The sequence below is a fragment of the Melanostigma gelatinosum genome (assembly GCF_949748355.1).
Source record: "Melanostigma gelatinosum genome assembly, chromosome: 24".
Lineage (NCBI taxonomy): Eukaryota > Metazoa > Chordata > Actinopteri > Perciformes > Zoarcidae > Melanostigma > Melanostigma gelatinosum.
The window spans coordinates 2,079,130-2,096,321 of record NC_136657.1 but is presented as its reverse complement, the minus strand read 5'-3'; the positions used below and the strand labels follow the sequence as shown (position 1 = coordinate 2,096,321).

Genomic DNA, 17,192 nt, shown 5'->3' with positions numbered 1-17,192 from the left:
ACACTCGTATCGATAGCATTGATATTGCTGCGGAGCGTTTGCTGGTCACTGAAGATACTTATTACCACTAAGTCTCTTCAGACTGGCACTATTGGCATCTTGCAAACTCAGTAGGAGGATCGGAGCGTTCTATTATCTCAAGCGGCATCTCATTATGCACACTTCATCTCAGTGCTACAGATGTTTAGATGGCTACAGCGATGCTTCAATCCCCCCACACTAGCTCAAAGAACAATTCATCCAAATGGCCCGTGAACTCATCTTAAAGCATGAGTCAGCTGTAGTAGCAACGTGCAGACTGTAAATGCCTGTGTGAGTTGCTGCTACAGTACCCGCTCTAACATAAAGCTGAGGCACATTCATGCTGATACAAATATACAGAGATACTTACAGGAAGCGTGGTAGCACATAAAGTTAAGATTAAATACATGCACGTCATCAATGTACACACAATGCATGCAAACGGGACTCTCCCAAGGTGAACTCACTGCACTGAGACGCACTGATGTTGGTGAATAAGATATAATCAAAAACATACTGTGGTTGAAAAGGTGGTTGAGCGTCTGTTGGTGTACCTACAGTAGATCGTACAAATAAGTCTCCTTTTCTAAAACAATTAATAATAATAATAACATAAGAAACACAAAACTCACAGGTAGGCGGCCTTGCCCTCTTCTATATCTTTGCCCTTGCTGCTTGTGGTCAGCACGCCGCAGTGACGCAGGGAGAAGCAGCTGAAGCCCACCAGCACGAGGAGCAGCAGCAGTGCTCCCAGGCCCACCACCATCCCCAGCCCCAGCCCGCTGAACAGGGATTCTGCCGAGAGCAATGACACACACGACAAGGGGAAAACACGGTTAGCAAGTTTGGTTCATATACTAAGATGCAGACAGAGGTCGGGGGTCAGGTGTAGTGCGGCATGAGTGGAGCTGGTAGATGTTCAACGTCTCACTCAAGGAGGTGACCTCAGGTTGGATGCCTGCAGAGACGCCGCCTGACCTCCAGCCTCGCCTCCCCCTACATCCATACATGGAGGGGGAGAGCTCACTCACCCCGACAAAACTGTTTGCTGTTGTTACTTTCAAAACCACTCGAAGGGCAATGAAATCCTCCGCAGTCAGTTGGAGGGTTTCCAACATCTCGATAAGTCCTAATCCACAACGCCGGGACTCCACACAATCCTCAGCGGACCATCTTGATTATTTGCGTGAATCCAGCAAATCTTCTCCAAAACAAAGGCGTTTCAGCCCTACAGACGTTTTGTATATGCAGTCAATGGAAAGAAAGTTTACAGGAGATCTACAGCGCACTGAAACAGGTGGAAAAGGCTTTACTTGGTGCTTTGTTTGTATTATCAGAAGCTCTGCAGCTTCCAACTTTCATCTTTTCACAAAACCACATTATGAGCATTTTCGAGGCCTGAAACTACGGAACAAAACACTGTATTTACCCTCGAACCCTGCATCTTCCTTCTCCGTCATGAGTAAACACCTCTGGTTTCCACAGGTGCAGAGGTTGTGTGCACTATTCAGCTGTATATTGTACCACACTGCAGCTCAAAGTAGCAAGCGTCAGCGTCACCATGATGCTTCAGCTCAGTGGCCACTGGGCGCCCCCTTGATTCCGTAGCTTGCAGCAACTAAACAGATTCACGTGGGAGGCGAAGTAAGAAAAGTTGAAATGCGTTCTCTCGGAGCGGTCCGCACTGAGCCCTCAGCTCGGTCGGGAACAAGCAGCAGAGGCCCGCATTCAATTGAAAGTAATGAGAAACTGAAGGCAGTGCAGCAAAGAGGGGGCTCCCAGTGGGCACAGCTGAATGGAGTCGTGCCCTTAAGTGATCCTGGGGTTGAGCAAACTGAGCATCCGCTGTAGCATCGCTGCTGACAGCTAGAGGTCAGACCTTGCCAGGAGTAATCAGCGACGCAAGAGTGAGTGTGAATGAACTTTGCTGCTGAAGAAGACTCTTATATGGGTGTTCAGTAGCCTGTGAGTTAAAAGGAGGATCAGACATTGATATGAAGGTGCAAGTGGCCAGAGACGGCCGGGGGCAGTGAAGTCTAACACCTCCCAGTTAAGAAAAGACCCCTAAAGTGTGGCAAAGCAGTGAGCTGAATACAGAAGATGTTGTCCCACCTACAGTCAAGCCTGAATATTGTATCATTTACTTAAATTCGTCAAGACTCTGTTTTACGGTTATTCGTTTACTTTGGAGACATGAGAGAAAAACAAAGTCTTCCTCAAGAACTGAAGGTAACACAGGAGGAGTTACCGATATCCAGATGGTCATTTAGAGGGTGAAGCATTCCTTTAATGCACTTCCATTCAATTTAGAAGAGTTTGTTTGAGGAGGCCCTCAGAGAGTCAAACATAATCATTATTAAACCCGAGCTGGTTTGAAGGAGAGTCCTTCCTTGTGTCCATTTCGACGAAGGAAGCCTTGATGTGACTCAAGTGCACTCAAGAGCCAGCGAAGAAGAAATGCAAAACAACCATGAGAAATTACTTTCAACGAATTTGCACATCCTTCACAATCAACCCCAAAAAGACTTCAAAGAAATGTGGACCACTCTTCTGTAATTGTCGAGACCTGTGACTGTGGTCAACTCAGCAGACACTTAAATTGTAGTGCACCTATATGCTGAAATTCACGGTAAACTCATTCAAACGGCGCAGATCGGGAGCGAGCGAAGGACTTTGAAAGTTAACGGAAAGATTGACGTGAGACAACATCCGGTTTCTTCATATGAACATCCGGTTTTCAGAATAAGATGCCAACAAAGTATAAATATTGCATCATGGAAATTAGATTAAATTAATTATATTCACAGTAAGTATAAAACATGCTACCTGCATCTTGTGAGTTAAAGGTAAAATACACCTAAATTGTGCGTAAAGTGTCTTTATTCTTTGATTTGAGGGTTGCTGGAAATGAATAATACCTGACTGACAGTCAATTAAGATATTTTATGAAGTAAAAACTCTGAACTGAATTTGTACCTTCAAATGGCACATTTTAAAAAAAATTTAAGGTGCTATAAAAATGTTTATCTCAAAAATTCCACACAATGACTAATTCATAAGTTCAGGACAAAAATGGGTAATATCACAATATTTGAGGTGCTACGAAAATATTTTTTCTCAATAATTCCATGCAATGACTGATGTATATGTAATCAAGGTATCGTTGACTTAATAATTGTTAATAGTTGTTTAAAACATTTAATAATAATAAATAACCACAAAGAAATAAGAATGAAATTGAATATGATTGTCTGATTTATGTTTGTTTTTTGTTAAAAAAATCTAAGAAAACACTTTGAATCTGTAGACTACTGCCTAATAGTCTTATTGTTGCCATTTGATAACAATTGCTCATATAAGCCTAAATAAGCCTAAATAAGTATATTTATTATTTAGAACAAAGGTTAAATGTTATTTCTCAAGTTTCAAAAAGTGCCCCCAATTTTTTGAAAATGCCCCTGGATTTCAGTCAGTGGGGGCAAAAATTGCAATGAGCCCAGTCTAAATGCTATCAAGCCATTGTAGAGATGATTAAAAGTGATTATGACCGGAGACATATGTAAGTGGCTGTTAGAATATTCTGAGGATCCCTTTCTGGTCACATCGTAGCAAGTTCAGACGCTCTTATTATGAAGAATGTGACAGGAAACGAGCTGCGTGCGGGGGGAGAACAGAGGACTTACGGATGGGTATAGTCTGGAAGCTCGCCGTGTGGCTGAACTCTCCTTGACCCTTTCCGTTGACAGCTGCCACTCGAACCTCGTACGTCGTGTTGGGCTCCAGCCCCGTCAGCATCACGGTCGCTGGAGAGAGACAGGACCACAGGTCATGTCACCTGGAAACGTGGCGACCATCAATCACGTGGATGGCAGAGTGCATCATTAAAAAATGACGATCTGCAGGTGACATACTATCGCTGCAGTTCGTGAGGACTAGCACCTCCAATTCGCTCCACAATACACAACAAAGGTAGGTCGATAAAGAAATGCGTGTCCCAGTTCAATGCGGTCCGACCTCAAACACATCCAAAAGGCCTTTAGGTTATATAATGAACATGACCCCCACTCACTCTGGATGTTGTGGGACTTGACGTCCGTCCATTCCTCTGAGCCGACCTCCTTGTACTGGACCAGGAAGTGGCTGATGGGTAAGGCGCCATCCGAGTCGGGCTTCGTGAAGGTGACGGTCATCAGGTGCTGATAAACGGCTGAGAGACGCAGCGCGTATGGATTTGACGGAACATCTGCAAAGGAAAAACAATGACATGGGTCGCAGCATTTGAATTATTTCAGATATTACTTTTCAAATGCGTTGCTACTTTGAGAGGTTTTTATTTCAAACCAAACACACGCCTTGACATTTGGACAATGACAACAATAAATGCATTTTCTAACTGAAGATGAAGGCACTTTCACTGCTGCACTGTGTGCCTTCGACCTATTACATCACTGTCATCCCAGAAATCTAACTAAATATAGACATAATGGCTGTAATACCTGCAAACCATGAAAGCAATTCAACACAATTCCCGTCAGTTTGAGGTGAGGTGAAACTGGAGGACTTATTTTAGCTGCAAACCAACCCACATGCTATTTTTTTGTGATTTTATCACTTTGAACGCATCAGTGCAGACATTTCTAGTGTTGCTTTACTTAAGGTTTATGTGTAAAGAAGTGATGAGTCCTTGCAGTTTACATTGGAGATAACCGACTCAAACTTACAACTACATGAGTGTGTGTGTGTGTGTGTGTTTCCCTGTGTGAGTGTATTTCTGCAAGATTGTGAGTGTGAGAAAAACTTTCAAAACACATTGTTTCCTGCAAGACTGTGTCTGCCACTGTGTGAAAATAATTATTAGAACTGCGCACGGTGAACATTTGAACTCCGAACAAGACTGCAGGGGTGCACGTGTTTCCTGCTGATTTGACTGCTTAAATGCTTGTTTAATTTACACATGAGGGATCTGATAGCACGGATGGAAATGCAGTGTGGAGGAGTTGTGGGGGTTATGTCAGGCCACCTGGGCCCCAAGAGTAACAGTCTTATTTGTTTTGCCCAAAGACAATGTTACACATCTAATTGCTTGAACATTTCACCTTGTAATAAATCATAAGCACCGACATCTACTCACTGCACTTAAAAATGTTGTTTCCTGTGCTGTAAACCAATGCTGCAATGTGCGTAACAAATCTTTTGTTTTTATTCTGTAAATGATATGTAAGCCGACAGTAGGGAACGCGCTGCTGTTGCAGCTAAAATAATAAAATACAATTACGAAGCCTGGGAAGAGAAAGAAATTTAAGTATTTCTAAGATTGAAGTTGAAAAATGTACAAAAAAACACGACTTCCCTTCCTTACATTTTTAGGGCCCGAGCAACAGACAACGTCGGGCCAGCGAAGGCCCTATTGAAATTGTACTTGTTTGGGTAAACGTACGCATGGTTGGAGGACTTGCCATGCATGAAAACTCACCAAATTTTGGTGAAGTGTCAGGCCTGGTGAAAATAGCCATCTGAAAACGAATGCATAATTCTGTGTAACGGAATGGCTCTCTAGCGCCCCCTACAAGTCGGACCGGCGACGATGGTCCTTTAGCGTGTCGGCTTCGCGGGTTTACTGTAGCGCCCCCTAGTGATAGTTCCTATCAGGAACATCAGATTGTGAAATGTGCAGCCGCACAAGTGTCTTCACTTTCGTTGGCTGATCAGACCTCTGCTCAGGACAGAGCGTGCCAGCTAATTAGCAGGAATAATTGTAAACACCTGTGCGAGTGTGCAGCACCTCTAAACACGGATCGGGCGTTAAACATACTCACACTCAATGTCGAGGAACATGCTCTTCCGTTGACCTCCGATCCTGCTCAGGGCCGCGCAGTCAAATCGACCCAGGTCCGTGAGCCTCACGCCGCTGATGGTCAACACCGACTTGCCGTGGCGTCCGCGGACTTTGAAGCGTCCGTCCGGACTCTGAGGATGCAAACACACCCGTATGCAGCTTATTGTCATGTTCCTCTGTTCAGCTGTCACGCAAGAGAAGGCCAGACATTCTAGCTGTTTGGTTTGTTTGTGGAAAGCCTTCAGTGACAAGTTGTCATTTACATCCCTATCATTTCCACTCACTTATTGCCCTTAATGAGTAATAGATAACCTTTGTCACGCCAAGAAACTACTTTTCAGAGGCCCTGCCGACGGTGCATCAGAGAGCTGCAGCAGGGTTTTCATTGTGATTGGATTCACTGCGTAAACTACTTCCAGACAATGCCACTTTTTAAAATACATTTAATTCCTATTCATGCAGAGTAGCCTTTGCAAACCAAAGAGTCCTGCATCAGTTTCAATAAATCAGATGAACACAAAGGCTTTTGTTTGCGACAGTGTTTCTTTTTCAATATATACGTGTCATGAAGAAGTTGTCACGACATTCTCTTTTTCGCAGACGAGGCACCGCCATGAATACCCCCACCCCCACATTTATTAAGCTTTTAACTCAGTGGTTCTCAAACTTTTTCTGTCACGCCCCACTTTGGAGGAAGACAAATGTTCACGCCCCACCGCCCCAACAAAATTGTAACAAAATGGTCCATGTTGAACTTTTATTGAATCAACAACATTCTGTGCTTTTTCAAATAATAGAATAAAGAAAATTGCAATCACTTTCAAGTAAACCAGATTGCTCCATCAGACAAAAACAAATAAAATGTGCAATCACTTTGTTAGAACAATGCAAATAAAGTTCTATCTGTGCAAAAAACAACTGATATTTTGCAAAAAATAGCTTATTGTGGCTGCAATTTACCTGTTTTGCACTGAATATCTTTTCAAAACAACAACGTGCAACCTGTGCAAAAGAAAATGAGTGCAGATATGTGTGAGCCATCACGTTTTATCAGTATCAGTGGCTGCAATGAGCTGCTTTCCACGACAAATCTTTTTAAAACGGGGTTGCAGACTTGATACGGCCACTCTCAATTCATGCTCAATGTTGAGCTTCGATCTGTATTTTGTTTTGAGAGGCAACAGCAGAACAGCCGATGTCACAGAGGTAGGACGTGGCGAAGGGAAGCAGAATGCCCGCAGCCCTCTGACCCATGAGTGGATGCTCCCTCTCCACACCGAGCCAGAACTCACTCAGTGTTTGAGATGATGTCTCTTCATTTTGCACACTAAGCTACACGTGTGAGTCGCCAAGGATCTAACCTGCATACGGCCTAACGTAAACGTGAAGTTCTCAATAAAGTTCTTGAAATCAAAATATTGCTGCATTTCCCGCTGCGCCCACCTGTAATACCGCTGCGCCCCACTAGAGATGACAACAGGGTTGCATTTCAAAGTCATTGGAAGTTGACATTTGGCAAATGCAAGGTTTCCACGAGAAAGAGATGGAATATTCACAATTCATGCCGCAAAAACATCGTCGTCATGTTATGTAGATGTCGGGGGGAGGATCAGACAAAGTGTTTTTGTTCCTCCCACTTTGGGTTTAATCAAACACACAAACGTTTAAAAAGGCCCTGGATGTATTTTTGACAAGCCCTCGGGGCAGCTCTTCTTCTTGTCCTCTCCTGTCGAACTGAGGACAAACTGGTCTCTACAGTGACGTACAAGCGGCCGCGGCTAGCTGGTTAGCATGCTCAACTCAGTACACAACTCTATGGTCCCTTCTGTGTTAGGGTTGCACTGGATTGGAGTGAAATCAAGTAAATGCCATCTACATGTTGGAAAATGTGTAGATTTTGAAGATATACATTTGTTTTTCTTCTGTCGATATGCCCTGTGTTATACATCCTATGTGTGTGTAAAGTTACAGCCAACAACCACACAGAGCCAGATGGACTTCCTGGCAGTCTCTACCTTGTCTCCGTCCACGAAGGTCTGGCCGTTGCTGGCTCTCCTCCAGGAAATGTCGGGCAGAGGCTCGCCCTCAGCCACGCAGGAGATCATGGCGGCGCTGCCCTCTGCGGCTGTCACGTTCTTCAGCTGGGTGATATGGGGCTGGACTGGAGGCCACAAGAGGACGAAGGAAGTCAGTAAGTAAGGAAGGAAATAAAAATGACATAGGTGAAGAACAGATTGAAAGGCAGGGGAGAAGGTGTGAGGGAAGAGGGAGGACTGTGGAAGTAAAAGGGTGAGCGGTACAGAAACTGTCAAAGATCTAACTCATAAGGGGGCGGAGATGAAGGCTATACCACGGGGGTTTAAACACAGAGCTGATGCATGACTTACTGACTGTGTAGGCCAAGATCATTTATACACTGCAGTCGCACTCCACAGTTTTGGGCTGCCCTCTGGCCTATTTTGTGCACATTTCTTGGCCTAGACGACAACACAAAAACTGACTTTGCAAAAGTTTTAAAGAAAAACAAATCAAATCCCCCTCTCCTTCTGTGTGCGTTCCACCTTTTTTGTTTAAAGAGAGATATCGATTTTTTGTCAGAAGGGTGCCTCTCCGTGTGAATTTGACGCAGAGCGAGCGCCACGATAAGTGCTGCAAAGCGTGCCGCTGGGACCTGCTGCCCGCTCGCCTCCTCCTGATAAAGCCAGGCCTGAAACCTCAGGCATGGCACGGCCACTGAGCACGTCACATGAAGCATGGATTGCTTCTCCCAGGAGGGAGCAGTGTTTGGCAATTCCACATGGCTTCAGCCTGAAGGTGGAGGAGCCATCTCTCGGGATTTTGGGAGCTTGTCAAAACATAGGGCCACACAAACACACATATGACTATACCTGCAGGGAGCTTCAGTGCATAGATCAATGTGACCGTACCAGTATATATACACAGCTGTGTTAGTTAACTCAACCTATTCCCGACTCCAATCGTTTTAGCTGTACATGCTACCACACCCAATCATTTCACTTGTTCATAAAAACAAATGAGCTCAATTATGGAGCACTTAGGTTGATCGTACATCTGTTAAACCTTGCAGAGCCTTTTGTGTTGGACAGAAACACGCATGTAGGCACTTCCCATCAATAATGCGCATTCAAAGCCGACCCACACACACACACACGGATGAAACTCTTAATAGTTCTGAGACTGGTGTGAGTGTGTGGACTCTCATTTATCAAGCATGGTGCAAAACCACTCTGCAGGGAACATTATTAATAACGCATTATCTCAAACATTTCAACTCAAAACGGGGACGAACCGAGCAGCATTCGAGTGCCAGAAAGATAAAAATCCAGAATTTGACTTTCCAGGTTTAGGGTATTTTTTACAAAGTTTATTCTTTTCAGCTTGATGCGTGATTTTAAATGTTTTTTTAATAACCCAGTCTTATTAAAAACAAGAATATTTTATTCCAGCATTTGTTAACAACCATAATTATACTTTAATACATTAATTATAATTATTAAACTGCAAATGTTGTGCTGACACGTGTCGAGGCTGAATCTCAACCCCCACAGAGAGAAGGCTGGAGCACACGTGTCCGGCTGCTTTGTGCAGTCATCACACGCTGCAATAATAACGCTACCAAAACTGGTTTACAATTATAAGGAATTTAATTCCACTGATGCAAGTACGATTACAGTTAAACATTGGAGTACATACTCCTATGAAATATTAAAACAATAAAACCCCATTTGCAAAAAACTCTACTCAGCTCCTCAGGTATAAAACACGTCTGTCCTCTGCGAGCATTCACGGGAGAGAGAAAAAGACTTTAATTCAAACCTCCCACACATTCGTTCGCGACTCCTCCCCTTCCGTCTATCTCAATTGCTATTGGCTAACTTCTCTACGCACTGCAACGCCTGTCTCCATGACTCTCTTGCCCTGAGTTTCTAACACATTCAATGATTGTCAGTTATTGTTTAATCCCGTCTATAATAATCCTTCAGTGTGAAAGTTAACCTTCTGCAACTTGGCAGAAGCTTCATGTCTTTTAGCTACTATTCCTACATCACTTTATGTTTATCTTATTTATGCATTCCCAAAACCCTTATGATTATGACTAATTATGAATTATTAATTATGAATTATTAAACACTTTTATTATATCTACTAACTACAGTTTTTTGCTCAAATTTCTTACACACGTTTTGCATAAAAAGAGGCTCAGTCTTGCCCTCACTCTGTGAGAAGGACATTAATGGTTTCAGTGTTGAGCAGAAAGGGACATAATGACAACTGATGGAGCTTTTTAACACCATAAACATATATAAATACAGACAGTTTGACTCATTGTTGGCTTGTGACGGGATAAAGAAAATAATTAGTGATGCCTACTTTCCACTTACACTGCGAGATATCTATCCATGCAGGTAGTTTGGGTTTTATCTGTCCAACTTCTTTATATTAAAGAAGTAGTCCCTATGAATCTTTGTTTTCACTTATGTTTAGATTATCCACAGTAAACGAGATGCAAAGAGAAGTCTGTTCAATGTTTAAAATGTACTTCTGAAACTATTTTCATGGCTTGTTTTCGACCAGAGGTGAGAGAGATTGTTTTTATCTCTTTCAATTTTATTTTTCAGTGAAACAACCTCCCTTTAGGTCAACAGTCTTAAGGGGGATTTACAGATTCCAATAATGGCGTAGCAACATAAGCTATGCTATGGCTCAGTCATACAGGTTTAGGCAATGACACTTTGTGTTTAGGTTCAGTAAAAGAGCATGGTTTGGGTTTATAAGTATGTTCGTCACAAACCCGACTTGAACACTGACTTTTGGTTTCACACTGGACGCAGACAGCGGTCTCCTTGGTGAAAGTCCTGTGTTTGTTTGCTCTGTCCATCCACCCGACAAAGGAAAAGAACGGACTACATCTCAAAAGCTTTGACATCAGCCTGAGAGCAGCCCCTGCGTTAAAACTGCGGATCAGAGTCATGTGTTTAATGGTTCATCAGACGACAACACACACTTTGTTTCTAACCCGAAACTCAAAAAATACGGATGAATGAGCAGTCGTCAACTTAAACATGCTTACCAAACACTTTGAGGACGATCTCTCTCTCCTGAGATCCTGCCTTGTTGGTGGCCTTGCAAGTGTAGGAGCCCCCGTCGACCTGTCGGATGTTGCGGAGGGTTAGCATGCTCTGGCCTCCGTCCAGCCTGATGATAATATACTGCTCAGATGGCTCCAGCTCCTGCCCTTTCCTGCGCAGACATAAAGCAGAAGCACAATCCGCAGATGAGCGACGACGGCAAGAAAGTATGGCAAACCAACTCCCACCTGACAGTGACCTCCGCAAAATTCACTCTGCAGCACATGTTTGATGTTACAGATGTATAATCTTAGCACTTTGGGTGTCAACCGATCCCATAAAAGAGAGGCTAAGTGCAGACAGCTTGACTTTGAAGCTATTTCTAGCTCTGTCGCACCTAAACAGGCCCAAACATGACAGCACTTTTTACAGAAATCCTTTCAAGTATAATAGAAAGTATTGTTTCGGAAAGACATATCGCACTTTAATTGAAGAACAATAGTTCAATGAATCATTTGTAGTTTGTCATCAGAATTCTTCCCACTCTACGACTTCTCAAACTCGTATTCTCCGTCGGCGTTCGAGTCTCACTTGTGTTGTTGTGTGCATTCCGCTTAAGACAGCAGCGCTCACTTAATGACTCCGGTGTGGTTGTGGAACACAGTGCTGACTTAATGTCTTTTCTTATTGGACTCTGTTGGGAAATTAGTCAGAAAAAAAGCAACGGCTAAATTGATCCATGTCTATATTGAAGCTTCATAGCAGAAGCGTAATGGTGTGAAGCGGGCTTGCAGCCTCCCCGCTTGTTTATTTACCGCAGCTTAAACCAGCCGTGCAATCCGTGAGGTTAAAGGGAATCTGACTTTTCCCCCTTTTTAACACAGATTTAGACAAACTCATGGCCGCTTTTTTTATCCTATAAAAGTATGAGACTAGCGCAATGACTGGATGTTCATGGGTTCAGCAAAGCCTCCAAAAGAAAGGGAAATACACTTTAAATTCCTCAAAAGGTTCATGGACGGTTAACTAACAAAAAAAAGCAAAGTCACTCATTTCATTCATTTATTGTTCCCTGCAGCGACATCATGCAGAAGAAATAACATCACAGTTAAAACGATGTCGGATCGTCCTTGTCAATGTCACATCATTTCAGAATGATTTGAAATGTCTCCCGTGAATTATCATGCAACGATAATGTAGCTGCGAAACAACTGTGATCTTCACTGTGATGGTTTACGTCAAGAACGTTTCCATGCATTTTTATTTGCGCTGTAGTGCAATTAATAGCTGCCTAGAAGGCAGGAAGTGCTCAGTCAAAAATGGAAAAAACACTCGTCTTTGTCAGCAACCATGCGAGGAATAATTGATTTGTACGAAACAGCCTCAAACATACAGCAACACAGCTCTGGTCCATTCAAATGAATTAACTAGAAGCAAAAAACAAAGTGTGTTTATAAGGAAAGAAAAGGCATGAACTTCACTGGAATGACAATGAAGGTGCAACAGGCTTGTCACGATTGCCTGCTGAGTGGGTGCAAGCCAATTACTGGATGCCGAGCTGTAGAGTGGGTTGTGTGGAGTCAAATGCTCTTCAGGTGCAAATTTCCACCTGGTGCTACGTGGCGTGTGATACGATGGTGTGGTTGCTGAGGCCAATGTGCGAGGGCGGACTATACATTCCTCTGTAGGCTGTTTACGTTCACACGTACATGGGCAGAAATAAAGACGTGCAGTGGCACGTAGGTTATCTGAAGGAGCTTAGGCTAGCTTGAATTAAATGGTCAAGACAATAACTGTCAGAAGTATGTGGATGTTTGTTTTACATGGTTTGGGTTGGACCCTTTAGTCCCCTTAGACATTATTGTGCTTCCAATGGTGTGGCAGCTTGGAAAGGCCCTCTCTTGTTTCAACATGACAGTGCTCCCTGTGCACAATGCCATGTGAATGAAGGAATGGTTTTCTTTTGTTGCGGAAGAACTTGACCGGCCTGAGCTCAGATCTCGACCAACTCTTTTGGGATGAATTGGAACGCTAATGCGAGGCAGAGCTAACCGCCCGACATCAGCGCCCAAACTAATGGAATGCTCTCGAGACCGAATGGGATCAAATCCCTGCAGCCAGGTTCCAAAATACTCCCAGAGGAGAAAAAGGGTGTCAACGCAGCAGCTCCATGCTCATTTTGGTTTTGGAATGGAATCGTACGCGTGTGTAAAGGGCGCACCATATTCTCTTAGCTGTTTATCAGAGGCCGAGGCGAGGTGTTGAGGAAGCAGAAGGTACCTGTGCCATGTGACCACAGGGTCAGGAGATCCGGTGGTCATGCAGTTAAAGGTGACTGATTCCTGGTCAGCTATGGCATTGAAGGACTGCTGGAACACTGACAACACCGGAGGAACTGCAGACAGAAAAACAGACATTCATTCGAGCCTGAAAGTTAATAGGATGAATCACTAAAAGCCAACATCTGACTTCATTTTTAAACAACTTCCAGTGTCTATTGAGCCAGATGATGACGGCGAACATTGTCAAATGGATTAAATTGGCCTTTGCGAGTGGCGTGTAATCCCATGGGGATTTAAAATAACATTCTGACCCAACACAAAGGAGCCGAACACAGCGATGTGAAACCATAATACTATTGTTCGATTCAGAAATGCTCGGCTGAATCCATATGAACAATGGCAAGACGGAAAATGTGTTCCGACATCAAAAAACAACTGTACCATCTCTGAAAAACAGCGATTTCCTTTTGTGGATAATAATTCGGTCCCCGTCAAGCGCTCCAGCTCCAGCCATTGTTTTGTCTTGCCGGGCCAATTCCTCCAGAGTCAAAATGAGAAGTGCTTCCTTGCTGTGTGATTCTAAGATCGCTGGTTTGAGAGACGGGAATACAGACTGGGAGAGCTTGTGCTCTCTCAGGTATGCATAGAAATGTGACTGAAGAAACACCATCAAAACAAATCATTCTAAATATTAGTTCCAGGACACAGTATTTTGTCACATGTCATGTTCTTGAGCCATGAGAATAAATAGCATATTTTGGACAATAACGTATTTTTTGTGCTTAAAGGTCTTAACATTTCCACGAAGCACACATATAAATATAGAACGTCTTGGTGATGGCTTCCAAACAGCAGTATTGATAAACAGCAGAGGTGTTGATGACTTTATCAGGAGTATATGTTGAGCGCTGCAGCGTGTCCCTGCCATCCACTCAGTTTAAGGACTGGCATCTTGTCATTCAGTAAAAGGAGAGCAGGCCCGGCCTTTTATTCCGTTATGCCTTCACAGTGACAAGGGAATGACCAGTGGTGGCTGGTGGAACATGTTCTAGGTAGGGCCATCCTATCAATTTCAGCAAACATCCCAGTGTGATTTAATGCAAAAAAAATGTAAGTATCAAACACGCATTATTACTTGGCAGTTAAATATTTAACATTTATTCCAACACGAAAACAATCAGTAAATAACACTTATATAATATAATATAACATGTTCATTTATTGAGATGCCCCTATGGACCTTGTTATAGGAGGTGAAGATCAGGAGAAGTAAACATGAAGTGTAATTATGAATACTGATGTTAAATTAAGCTATGATGAGTTTTCACTGTTAATTTAACATCTCTATTACATGTTGATGCCTCCATGACCAAGTTAAGCAGATGAGACTGAGGACAGCTATGTAGAAGAAAAGATGTTCACTTTGTCTAATATGTAGCTTGATAGAGTTCTCATGTGTGTCCTGGTGTTCTCATGTTTCCTTACCTCCTCATCCCTCACTCCCGTAACTGTCCGTGCTGTCCCCGTTGTTTTAAAAAGCTAAATAAATGATTAGCATGACATCATCCAGCTAGCCAAAGCTGTCTGGTGTACAGCTAGTACAGAAGCTCCACATGTACTGCTTCCCTTTCCCGCGAGTCTGCTGTCTGATTGTGAGGTCAGGCTGATCTCAGCAGCGAGGGGGGCCTGATCGTTCTGGCCCACAGCTGAATCTATTTGAGGGCGCTGATTGGCTAAATTGTATGTCACTCATTTATATCTTGAATCAGCAATTGGCTAAACTGCTTCATAGACCCGTCTCTTTGGGGCCAAAACGATTAGGCCCCCCAAGCTGCGCGTTCTCAGAGTGTCGTGCACACAGACAGAGAGGACGAGCAGACGAGCAGACAGGCGGAGAGGACGAGCAGAGAGCACACAGGCGGAGAGGACGAGCAGGAAAAGCATATATTTTGCGCAGATATCATATTTTACACACATTACTGGGTACATTCCACAGTTCAAAATTTATATCACAATTTATTTTTTCATTTTTTTTGTGTGGCTCATGGTGGGGCCATGCCCCATGGCCCTCTATTGGCCAGCCGCCACTGGGAATGACAGCTTTTTTTTTTTAATCAGGCGTCTCAGTCCATTTCTCAAGCCTGCACTTATGCTGTACTTCTACTCCCACTATGACTGTCCAATCTCAGGGCCCGATAAAGCATGTTGGAAGCAGCGTGTCCTCAGTTTGAGAGCAATGACTATGAAGGCAAATCACTGTCAAAATCCGAGAGCGCAAATGAGATCCATGCGCGCGCGTATTTTACTTTAACGAGTGCTTTCACGTCACTCCGCGAGCAAAATTCATTCTCGCGCGAGCAAAAGTCGCTCCCGAGTCTTTTTCCTGCTCGCTCGCGAGCAGTTTTTCTTTTTGACAGTAAGTGGGCGGACCCAGTCGCCAGTGTATCTCTACATCTAATTGTTGGAATGCTGTTAAGCATTCCAACAATCACTCACTCATTCTTTCTTCTCTCTCTCTCACTAATTCTTTCTTCTCTCTCTCTCCCTGTCTATGTCTCTCTCTCATACAGTCATTCAGGTCTTAGAGACTTTTAGAGGACCCCCACACCCCACACCCCATTTCAAAATAAAAGCCCCAAAGAGTGAATTCTAATTGAAATGCTTGTGATGAAGCCAGGCATTTAATAACCTCTGTTTATGTGTCAAACATGATGATTATGTCTCCTCTCCCCCTCACCCCCTCACCCAGCACCACCCTTTCAAAACAAAAGCCTCATGGATTAACCGTTTTTAAACGTTTCGCTCAAAATTAGGCTTTTTTGTTGAAATAATGAATGCTCTTACTAATACTGCGACAACTACTACTACTGCTAATATTTCTAGTATTACCACTACTACTACAACTTTTGCGACTATTACTACTACTGCTACTGCTATTACTGCTACCATAAATATTATTACTACCACTACTGCTATTACTACCACTACTATTATGACTGATACCACAACTGCTAATACTGCTATTCCTGCTACTACCAGTACTAATAACCAGTACTAATACTACTACAGCTATTCGTACGACTGCTGATACTACTACTGCTACTACAAATATCACTACTGCTACAACTAGTACTTATTCAAATGCTACTCATACTTATACTGCGAATAATACTTCTACTACTACTACAACAAATATCACTACTGCTGGAATTCTTTTAAGCTCCAGAAACCGTTCAAATATCAAAATGTTCAGCTCTTTCAGGAGAGGGGTGATATAACTTCATATTTGTAATCTTTTTGGATTATTCAGCATTTTGCAATGTTTTTTTAATTGGATATCTATTTTCAGCAATGTTTTTGAGATTCATTTCAGCTTTCAGCATTCCAATGCATTTTCAGCAGGAAATGCATTTTCTAGTTGGTTACAATCCTCGTCTTGGGATAAACCATCCGGTTTATCCCATCACTCTGACACAGACGCTCGGGGGAGATTTTCAGATTGCAGGTCAGGGGCAAATAATGTACATTTTACTGCACTGGTACTTTTACTTTCTACACTTAAAGTACATTTTGCTGATAATAACATTGACTAAGGTTTTGATTGCAGGTATTTTACTCGTAATGGATTGTTTCATCAGTATGGTATTAGTATGTTTACTGCAGTGAAGGATCTGAATACTTTTTCATCCCCTTATTACTTGTCAGTGATTTAACAGTTAATATCCAAACGGTGGTCCCTAATCTTGGCTCCAGATCTTTGAGCAGGTCCAAATTGTTGCTCATATTATATACAACTATATTATATATATTCTGTAAACACAACACTATGATTAAATATGATCACATGTTTTAAACTTTTAATCAATTAAGATCAAAGAGTTTATTTGGGCTGTTTGTCACAAGAGGTTTGAGTATCAAACACACATTGTCTGTAATAGAATGATGGAGTTCTGCAGACTGTCC

General features: G+C 42.9%; 1 protein-coding gene across 1 annotated transcript in view; it reads right to left on the bottom strand.

Annotated features, from left to right (window-relative positions):
* Positions 1–17,192, bottom strand: part of LOC306797449 (neural cell adhesion molecule 2-like) — a gene marked incomplete at both ends in the record, with an annotated part of 35,506 nt that overhangs the window by 363 nt on the left and 17,951 nt on the right. Inside the window, 7 exons of the mRNA XM_079296815.1 lie at positions 654–816; positions 3,705–3,824; positions 4,091–4,264; positions 5,838–5,988; positions 7,873–8,018; positions 10,950–11,119; positions 13,228–13,342. Coding sequence (XP_079152941.1) covers positions 654–816; positions 3,705–3,824; positions 4,091–4,264; positions 5,838–5,988; positions 7,873–8,018; positions 10,950–11,119; positions 13,228–13,342 — 1,039 coding nt within the window. The remainder of the gene's footprint in view (positions 1–653; positions 817–3,704; positions 3,825–4,090; positions 4,265–5,837; positions 5,989–7,872; positions 8,019–10,949; positions 11,120–13,227; positions 13,343–17,192) is intronic.